This window comes from Phoca vitulina, unplaced genomic scaffold, assembly GCF_004348235.1.
Source record: "Phoca vitulina isolate PV1807 unplaced genomic scaffold, GSC_HSeal_1.0 scaffold22, whole genome shotgun sequence".
NCBI classification, from domain to species: Eukaryota; Metazoa; Chordata; class Mammalia; order Carnivora; family Phocidae; genus Phoca; species Phoca vitulina.
The window spans coordinates 13,032,590-13,042,311 of NW_022589725.1; the positions used below are offsets into that span (position 1 = coordinate 13,032,590).

The 9,722-nt window shown below is 56.6% G+C and overlaps 1 protein-coding gene across 1 annotated transcript; it reads left to right on the forward strand.

Annotated features, from left to right (window-relative positions):
• Positions 1 to 1,676: 1,676 nt before the first annotated feature.
• On the forward strand, positions 1,677 to 7,471 carry TCF15 (transcription factor 15). The gene is made up of 2 exons (XM_032420035.1): positions 1,677 to 2,227; positions 7,049 to 7,471. The coding sequence occupies exons 1-2, from the start codon at positions 1,703 to 1,705 to the stop codon at positions 7,121 to 7,123; spliced, it is 600 nt and encodes a 199-aa protein (XP_032275926.1). The 5' UTR covers positions 1,677 to 1,702; the 3' UTR covers positions 7,124 to 7,471.
• Positions 7,472 to 9,722: the final 2,251 nt, after the last annotated feature.

Sequence of the window (9,722 nt, forward strand, 5' to 3'; positions counted from 1 at the left end):
AGGCTCCTTCTCCTCTCCCCCAAAGCCCAGCCTGGCTGGGGTCACGGTCAAATGAGGAGGGGTGGGGGAGCCAGGTGTGGGAACAGAACTTCCCATAGACCCTGGGGCCTGAAGACATCAGGGGCTGCTCTCCTGGCAGCCAAGGGAGACCCTCTAGCTTCCCTCCCCCATTCTGGCCTGGGTGGGGGAAGCCAGGAAAGGAGTGTGGCAGAACTGGGAGGCATCTTCAAGAAAACTGAGGCCCAGAAGGGAAAACAAGCCAAAAACACATCTAGAAACCCTTCACCTTCACTCCCTGTGCCCTCTCTACCACATAGATGCGTTCAGATTGAAGAGAAATTTATTTTCAAAGCCTAGGGATACAGGTTGGGCCAGTCCCCAGGATGGAGCTGGGAAGAGGGCATAGTGTGGGAACCCCAGCTGCCTTCAACAGCTCAGTAATTCCTCCCAGGGCCCCTGAGAAGGAGAACATGTCAGACTCAACAATCTAAGGTTTCCCGAAGGAAGGAAGGAGAAAGGAAAGAAGGAAGGTAGGAAGGAAGGAAGGAAGGCAGGCAATGAGGAAAGACAGTCACACCTCTCTCTCTCCCTCTCTCTGTGGTGGCATTCTGAGGAGGGAGGGGGGGCATGGATTTGGAGCCAGGGTGGAATTGTGGAGAGTACAGGAAAGCAATTTGTGTTTTACTGGTGGTGGAGGTTAGTGGGACCGGGTGATAGTGAGGTCAAACAGGCTGGGGCTAATGCCTCTACTCACCCCTTGTAAGACTGAAGGCTAGAGCTCTCTCATCTGTAAATCGGGGATACTCCCCCACAACTTCAGCAACGAGCAGTAAAGTACCCAGCACGGTGGCTGGCACACAGTAAGACCTCAACCAAAATGTCAATTCCATGAGGGCAAAGAGTCTGTCACCTTTCTATTCTCAGACCTAAAACCATTCCTGACATAACAGGGACCCAAGAAATATTTGTTGAATGAATAGATGAATGAATGAAGTACTGGTTTGTGTGTGTTGTTTTTGTTTGCCTTTTTTTTTTTTTTTTTTAAAGTTTGCTGTTGAGGATGTGACACTGTGGAATCCTTATTTGGAAAGATTCGTGTTTCTCTAAGTGTTCTCCATGGACACCATCCTAATGCAGATTCCTGGGCCCCGTTCCCGACCTGCTGAATCAGAACGGGAGGAACCCGGGAATCTGTCATGCCAACGGCCCCCTTCCCTAATTCTTACACACAAGAAAGCTGCAGAACCACAGTATCAGAACGTGGGGGCGGGAAAACCCCGAGCTGGTTTCTCTGCAATCCTCTTTCCGAACGAGGAAACTGAAGCCGTGAGAGTCTCCCTGCGGGTCTAGACCGAAAATAAAGAGTCCAGATCTGGGCACACCCGACCCCAGCCACAGACCCCCCAGACACTTGCCCCGCTCGCCTGCGCGCACTGGAGCCTTCAGGGCGGGCCCCCTCGCTCCCGGGCTGCTTTCAACCTGGGGAACGGGGGCGGCGGGCGCTTCGCCATTGGCCGGGGCGCGAGGGGCGTCTCCCCATTGGCCAGGGCGGCGGCCTCCGCCCCCACCGGGGCGGCCTCGTGATTGGCCCCTCCCCGGCTATAAGGCGGCGGCCGGCGGGGCCGTGGGAGCGCGCGGGAGCGCACGGCGGGGCGCGGCAGACGCTGGGACGCGGCGCACCGAGGGACGCAGCCGGGCGCCCATGGCGTTCGCGCTGCTGCGCCCCGTCGGCGCGCACGTGCTGTACCCGGACGTGCGGCTGCTGAGCGAGGATGAAGAGAACCGCAGCGAGAGCGACGCGTCCGACCAGTCGTTCGGCTGCTGCGAGGGCCTGGAGGCGGCGCGGCGCGGCCCGGGCCCCGGGGGCGGGCGGCGGGCGGGCGGCGGCGGCGGCGCGGGCCCCGTGGTGGTGGTGCGACAGCGGCAGGCGGCCAACGCGCGGGAGCGGGACCGCACGCAGAGCGTGAACACGGCCTTCACGGCGCTGCGCACGCTCATCCCCACCGAGCCGGTGGACCGCAAGCTGTCCAAGATCGAGACGCTACGCCTGGCGTCCAGCTACATCGCACACCTGGCCAACGTGCTGCTGCTGGGCGACGCGGCCGACGACGGGCAGCCGTGCTTCCGTGCGGCCGGCAGTGCCAAGAGCGCGGTCCCCGCCGCCCCCGACGGCGGCCGCCAGCCGCGCTCCATCTGCACCTTCTGCCTCAGCAACCAGCGCAAAGGGGTGAGTGCGCGGAGCCCCAGGACTGTAGCCGCGGGTCAGGGGCTGGCGGGGGACGGGGCCTCCTAGGGAAGCAGAAGAGGAGCAGAGACCCCAGTGAAGAGAGGGGGAAGCGACAGGAAGTTCGTCGGGGGCTGCGGCGCTCCAAGCCCAGGATTTGTGTGGAACAGAACCACTCACCCAAAGTCCCCCAAACAGAAGTGGTACGGGAAAGCCCAGAGAACGGAGATTGCTCATTGAAGGACACCCCTTTAAGTGAAGGTGTGCTGGGGAAAGAGCGTGAGGAAATAGTTAGAAAGGCCATCATTAAGTTCTTCCCAGGCGCGAGGTGCGTTCCTCCTCCTCTTTTACCCTCACAAGAACCCCCAGGCAGGTAGTTATTCTGCCCGTTTTATCACTGATGAGGATCTGAGGCTCAGGGGGGGTGTGATCGCATGCCCACATTTGCTCACCTGGGAAGCCACAACGCAGGTTCTGTTGCTTGCTGGTCCACGTTGCCATGAACTACCCCTACCAGTAAAATAATTGTCCGCCATCCTAAGACTTGGCGGGAGACTGAGAAGAAAAGGAGACACATATCCCCAACTAAAAGTCTGAGGTAGCCAGCTAATGAGCAGTAGGAGTGAAGAAGGGGGTCTCACCAAAAGGGATAGAGTGGGGGCGAGGTCACTGTTGAGTCAGCTGGATGGAGCTGGAGCTGAGCTCCTGTGGTTTTCCAGATAAGGATGAGAACCAGCCTGGTAGGGGGCAGATGGGGTTGAGTAGCTGCTGAGGTTGAAAGGGACGCCTGGGTGGCTCAGTCGTTAAGCGTCTGCCTTCCGCTCAGGTCATGATCCCAGGAGGCTCAGTCGTTAAGCGTCTGCCTTCGGCTCACGTCATGATCCCAGGGTCCTGGGATCGAGCCCCGCATCGGGCTCCCTGCTACTCGGGAAGTCTGCTTCTCTCCCACTCTCCCTGCTTGTGTTCCCTCTCTTGCTGTCTCTCTTTCTCTGTCAAATAAATAAATCTTAAAAAAAAAAAAAAAGGAAAGGGGGCTCTCTTGGTTGGAAGCAGGTTCTCCTCCCGCTTAGGCCCCAAGGAGCCTGCTTCATCCCCCACATTTCCCTCTCTTGTCCTGGCCTTCTCCTACAGTAGGGAAGCTGGTCTGCGTGACACCTTTGGATTCCAGCAGCTAGCATTTACATCTGGAGATATTAACCCCGGGGGAGTCCCTGACTGGCCCACAGTCTTTTGGAAAGTGAAAGGGCATGGGGGATTGGAGTCAGGTCTCTGAGTCCCCCATTCTTTGGTTCTTACAGCTGCTCTAGGCCCCCTGCTTTACTCTGTCTTGGGGAAGCTTCTGTGTCCTGGCCCCAGACCATCATCTTCTGACTCATCAGACTCCCAGTCTGGCCTCTCACCCCCATGGCTGCTTCAGATTCCCTGAGTCAGTCGTCTTAGGCTCTGTCTGACTTGTACCCTGCTGCTCCCAGCTGCGGGCCCTGGCCCGTGTTCCAGGCTGGGTGGGGAAGCCAGGTGGGCCTTCATGCATCCAACCTGGGTTGTGAAGGGCTGGCTGGGCCCTCAGTGATAACCCTCTAACTGCCCTTCACCTGTTCATTCAGTTCAGCCAACCTTATTTACCCAATAGTTGCCTTTTGTTGGCTCTGAGAACATTTCCAGAGCGGCAGGTTGTGGGGTCCCACCTACCACAGTCAGGAACTCCCAGGGCCAGGGCAAGGGAATGGGGATGAAGACAGGGATGCCGCAGTCTCATGGTGGGGAGGAAGAGCACCAAGGGACTGTGGGAGCCCAGAGGAAGCCCCCAGCTAGGGCCTGAATTCCTGACACATGCTTAGGAACAGAGGCAGGCAGATGAGTGGATAGGGAAAGGTGTTCTAGGAACAGGGCACCCCAAGAGTTGGCATCAGGAAAATGATACTGAGAAGGAAAGGGGAAGACATTGAAGGTGGCAGAGCACAGAGGGGAGGCAGTCTTGATGGGCACTGATTTCCTGTGCTAAGCACTCTTCACACATTCTGGTTAAAACCCCTCAGGGGCAATGAGGGAAAGAGGTGCTCTGGTGACCCCCACCTGCCTAGAGATGCTGTCGCTGGTTCAGAGACGCTGCCCGTGATGAAGTGAGGGTTTGAACTCAGGCCTGCCCGATTGGGAAGTGGGAAAGGTTATGGGCGGGGAGAGAGGGTGGGGGGCTGGGGAGCTGTAAGTGCAGGCCTGGGGGAGAAGGTGTGTCTGCCACGTGCCCACACCGACAGCGGGGCAGGCTGGGGGGCCTTCTCTGCTGGTTTCAGCCTGTCCCCTGGATCACAGGGACTCACTCGCCTGGGTCTGGCTGTTTCCCCGTGATCCGTCTACAGGACCAAGAACCTAGCCAAATTTGGCTGCAGAAGCCATGCTCACCCCCACAGGCTCCTCTGGGAGTAGGCGAGAGGGGCGATCCTGGCCGGCTCTGGCCCCTCGAAGACTCAACTGAGAGAAAACTGACTCGTGGAGCCACGGCAGGGGCTCCCTTCTGAGCTTTGGGGGCCAGAGAGCTCCAAGGCCCAGACTCTATTGCTTTACTCTGAGCCACCCCCTCCCTCCCACATGGCTGGTCTGAGGATGGGGTCACTAGGGACCACCATGCTCTTGTAGTATCCTTCTGTCTAAGGAGGGGTTAAGTGTGGTCCTCTGTGGTAGAAATAGCAAGTGGGAGATGGAAGGGGGGTTCTTGTCTCTACCATTTCCCCCTTTGTCACCTGGGGGTGGAGTTGGATAGGATCATCTTGTAAGGCCCCCTCCCCAGTTGGTGTATGCAGCTCAAGAGCGGACGTGGCCAGAGGGTTGGGGGGCGGGGCAAGGAGGCACCACTACCGGATGATGCCGATAATAATACTTGTGACCATCTGTTGAACACTTACAGTGTGCCTGGCACTGTGCTACGGACTTTACCTAGGTGAGCGTGGGTAATCCTCACAGTAACTCCACTTCACACGTGGGGAGACGGGCTCAGCGGGGTGAAGTCACCTGCCCGAGGTCCGACGGGTAGTCCATGGCAAAGCAGGGATCAAAGCCCAGATCTGTTTCACTAAAGCCCGACTAATCCTAATCACGGTGCTTCCCAGAGCCCTGGGCGCTGAGTTCCTAGGGGACGGAGAAGCTGGGGCCTAGTCAGGGCCCCTTCTAAGTGCTTTTGGCAGTCTGCAGGCCTCTTTCGCAGCTGCATTTGCAATCGCCTGCGCCCTGGGGTGGCAGTAGAATCATTTTGTCCTCATTTCATAGATGAGGACACTGAAGCTCAGAGAGGTGAACAGTCCCAGCATTAGCTTGAGACCGGGGTCTCCCGATGACTGCCAGACTTGGCGGAGAGGTGGCTCCCCCTGCCCCTGAGGTCATCGAGTGAAAGAGTGGGAGGCGGGTTTTATTATCCCCCAACACTACACCCCCTCCCCCCCCAACGCCTGTCCCCCCTTCCCAGCCACTCCTGCCAGATTTGTCTGAGAAGCCTAAGCCCCAGGCTCTGCTGGGACTGTGGCCTCAGCCCTCAAAATAGCCCTGCCTGTGAATGAACACGTTGTCCCTGGGCCCAGAGAGCCTCGAGGGAGACTGGGCTCACATCTGGATGGATCTGCCCCAACCTGGGCCCAGGGCGGAGGGGGCAGGGGGCAGAGCTCCCAGATGCTTGGCTATTTCTCTAGATGGCTGAGAAAGAGGCCTGTCCTATCATCTCCTAGCCGGCCTCGGTGGGGCCAGCATTGACAGTGGGATTTCAGACGCCAGTAGGGTCCTGGAAGCAGAACAGACTGTGGGACAACACGGATTTCTCGCCCAGCTTTTTTACCAACATCATTCCGTGGCTGGAGGCCTCAACAGAGGGGGTGCTCTAATGTCTGTGACCTCGCTGGGTTACAGTGAGGACGATACCCCCACGTCAGCCCACAGACCACCGGGTAGGGATGGGCCCTGTGGGCTGAGGGACGGGTGGCTTCAGGGCTGCCGCCATGAGCTCATCTTCCAGTGGGCACCACAGATTCGAGCAGCAGTAGTCCGCACCTGCTCATGTCAGGCTCAGGGCTGCAACTGGGCCTACAGAGTGAAGAACTTTTGCCTACCCCCCTCTCAGCCCCCAGCCTGATGGGGGAACAAAAAGAGACTCTGTCTTCCCCTCCTAAGTTTTCTTCTGGTGATATGGACCCGGAAGTGCTGGGTAATGGCAGGAATAGAGACACCTTCCCGGGGAGACGGGACCAGAGTGCATATTCCTGGCAGAGAGGACACCCTGAATGAAGGCAGGGAGGCCAGAAAGCCAGAGTCTGCTTTTGAAGGTTAATGGGTAAGCCACTGGGCATACCGTCGGCCAGTGGGGAGGACCACTGTGGGCTTCGTTTGTTTTGCCCTTTAATATAAAATATCATGATTTAAAATGTATTGGATTTTTTTTTTGAAAAGCAACAAATTACATGAAATGAAATTACAAGAAATGAAAAGGGTAAAAAAGTACATGGTGTTAAAAAAAAGAGAAAAAGAGCCTCCCTCCCACCCGTCATGCCTCCTCCTCATGAAATCCCTCTCCTCCAGGGAAGCCCGTTAGCAACTTCCCATATGCCCTTCTCTCTAGACATCTCAGCACACAGGAGCATTCACTCAGTTCTTGCTTTTGTCCTTCAATGCAGCTATCTCTCCATCATTCCCTGTCAGTCCTGGAGAGTCTCTTCGGCCTTCTGCGGTGGAGAACTGTATTGTGTGGCTATGATTTATTTATCAAGTCCCCTATTGCTGGACACAGAGGTTAGTTCCAGTGTGCATGGGGACCTGATCGAACTTTCTCTTTCTTCCCTCTTACAGGGTGGCCGTCGTGACCTGGGGGGCAGCTGCTTGAAGGTGAGGGGGGTGGCCCCCCTCCGAGTGCCGCGGAGATGAGCCTAGACCCCTGTGGCATTTGTTCCAAGCAGGACCCTGGAGAAGGAGGCCAGAGGCCAGCCACTGGTTAAATAGGGGAGAAGACCCCAGGAGCCCAACCCAAACCTCTTTCATGTTGGGACCAGGGGACAATGGTCTGGGCCCATGACCCTGTGGGCAGGCTCCCTGGGACATCTCCACCGCACCCCCAGAGAGCTATGAGGACCCAGCCAGCCAGCCCCAGACCTGGCTGGTCAGAGACAAGGCTGAACTTTTGGAAAAACAAAGACTATTGGTGACAGAGGATGTGTGCATATCTGTGAATGAGTGTGGGTGTGTGTGTGTGTATATGTGAGAGAGAGAGAGAATTGGTGGGTTTAAAATAAAAAAGTATTTTTAAATAAAAGATGTTCCCAGCTGAAGAACGGGGCTGGGGGAACTAGGGACATCAGAGGTCAGAGGTGGCCCCTCTCCTAGACTGTGCAGAGGCCCGGATGTCACAGGTGCTGCCCTCTGCCTTGGAGGAGGTAGGGCTGGGGGGAAGGCAGGAGGACCCATCTCCAGAAGTCAAGATAACCAGACTTCACAACAGTCTTCGTGAACAGCCCTTAGCTGTCTGGTGCGGTTGGTCAAGAAATCTTAATTTTATTTATTTTTGAAAAAGGAATATATTTATCCACATGGTTCAAACTTCAAGAGGTACAAGAGGAAATATGGTGAAGCTTCCGTTCCTCGTGCCCTCCAGCCACCAGCTCTCCCTGCAGGCAGCCTCAGTCACCAGATTTTGTGATCTGTCCCATTCCCAGATTTTGTCCCATTCCCTATGAATAACCAAGCAAGGACAGAAACATGTATATGTTAACTTTCTCCCATTCTTTACACAAACAATAGCGCGTTGTCCATGCTTCCTGCCCCTTGCAGTCTCTCCCTGACCTAAGTCGACTGTCATCCCAAGTCAGCACACAAAGGTAAAGAGTGGCCTCGTCCCTTTAGTGGCTGTGTGTTCCACTTGACGAATGTTCTCTACTGTAACCCGTCCCTTCTCCGTGTTTTCGCAGACAGGGCTGTGTAGGCATGCAGTTCCCACATGTGCAAGCGAATGCACTAACGGGATGTTCTTACCCCTGTTTTAGCTGAGATGATTTGGAGGAGCAGTGACCCCCCCCAAAGGCACGTGGCAGGATGATGAGGTGAGGTCTGTCCACCCCCAAAGCCTTCCCTTGCCCCAGAGATACCCCACTGGGGTGCCCGCCCCCCAGGGCCCCGATTCTTCTCCAGCAGGCCTGCGAAGTGAGGGCTGGTGTCTCCCCATCTCACAGATTCAGCCACGATGGTGACGGGGACAGCTGGGCAGGGCAGCCAAGTGCCCTTGGCTCTCCGACGGGGACGGTCCCTGTGAGGCCAGCGTCAGAGGCTCGGGAGGCTGGGGGGAGGGAAGGCAGGGCAGAGAGCGGGGCCAGGTGAGGCGACAGAGCCGGGCAGCCGCCCTTGTCTCTGGGCACACTCGTGCTGATTTGGAAAAGGAATTTAACAAACACTTTTAATTAGTGTTTACTGATGGACGCCTGGCCAGAGTCCATGCTTGCATCCACTCTGCTGTGCATTTGACCTTTTGACTGAGCCTGAAGCGGGGCTGCCCGTTTTGCAGATCAACAGATTACTGAGCACACTGTCCCTGCCAGGCGCGGCGCCAGACACTGCCGCGGTGAGCCAGACCCACCCTGTCTGCCTCACAGACAAAACCCGCGGCCCCAGGAGAGTAAGGGGGTCAGCCCAGGTTGGAGTGGCCGTGAAACCACCACATTTAACCTCTTTGGCATGAGAAGTGCAGGAAGGAGGGCCCCAAGGGGCGGAGGTCCAGCCTGGGAGAGCTTTCCCCGCACCCTCTACCTCGTGTCCCCGGTGTTCCAGGGACACGGGGCTTGCCTATCCTGTCCCAGTGTAGTCGTGCGTCCCCCTGGGGGAGCTAATTAGGAAAGCACATTGTACTCCCTGTGTCTGCCCAGGGCCAGGCAGCCCCTGGCAAAGCCGTAGGAAAGGACTGTGACTTGTCAATGGCAGGAAACCCGGGAGTGGGGACAGAGCAGACCCTTGGGTGCTCGTGGCTGGAGGCCCACTTCTGCCACCAGATTTGCTGAGTGACCCCAGAGAAATCGCTCGACCTCCACCCGGGGCCTCCCGGGGCCCGTCTCTAACCAGCAAGAATAGCTGGGACAGAATGATAATTATCTGTTTGCCTTGTTAAATAGTTTTTAATAGACCATTTCTGCACGGGGTAAGTAATCTCCTCCCCAAAGCCATGGCTGGTAGCACTTTCCTGTGTGTCCTTCCAAAAGTGCTCTGTCCTGATTTCTAGTTCTGAAAAAGCATCCATCGGTTTCTCTGCTTCTGTTTTCACTGTAAAACATTTGAACGTTGCAAGACCCTAGAAATAGCACCCATCCCAAAGACAACCACAGTCGACACTGTAATCCTACAGAGTTTTTGTAAAACGGACACTGAAACAAGCATTTGCAGCATACTAAGTTACAGCTTTCCCCCGACGTATAACTCACGCGCAGGACAGCGCACCCGCCAGTGAGTGCATAGCTCAACGAGTTCTCACAAGCCACACACACTC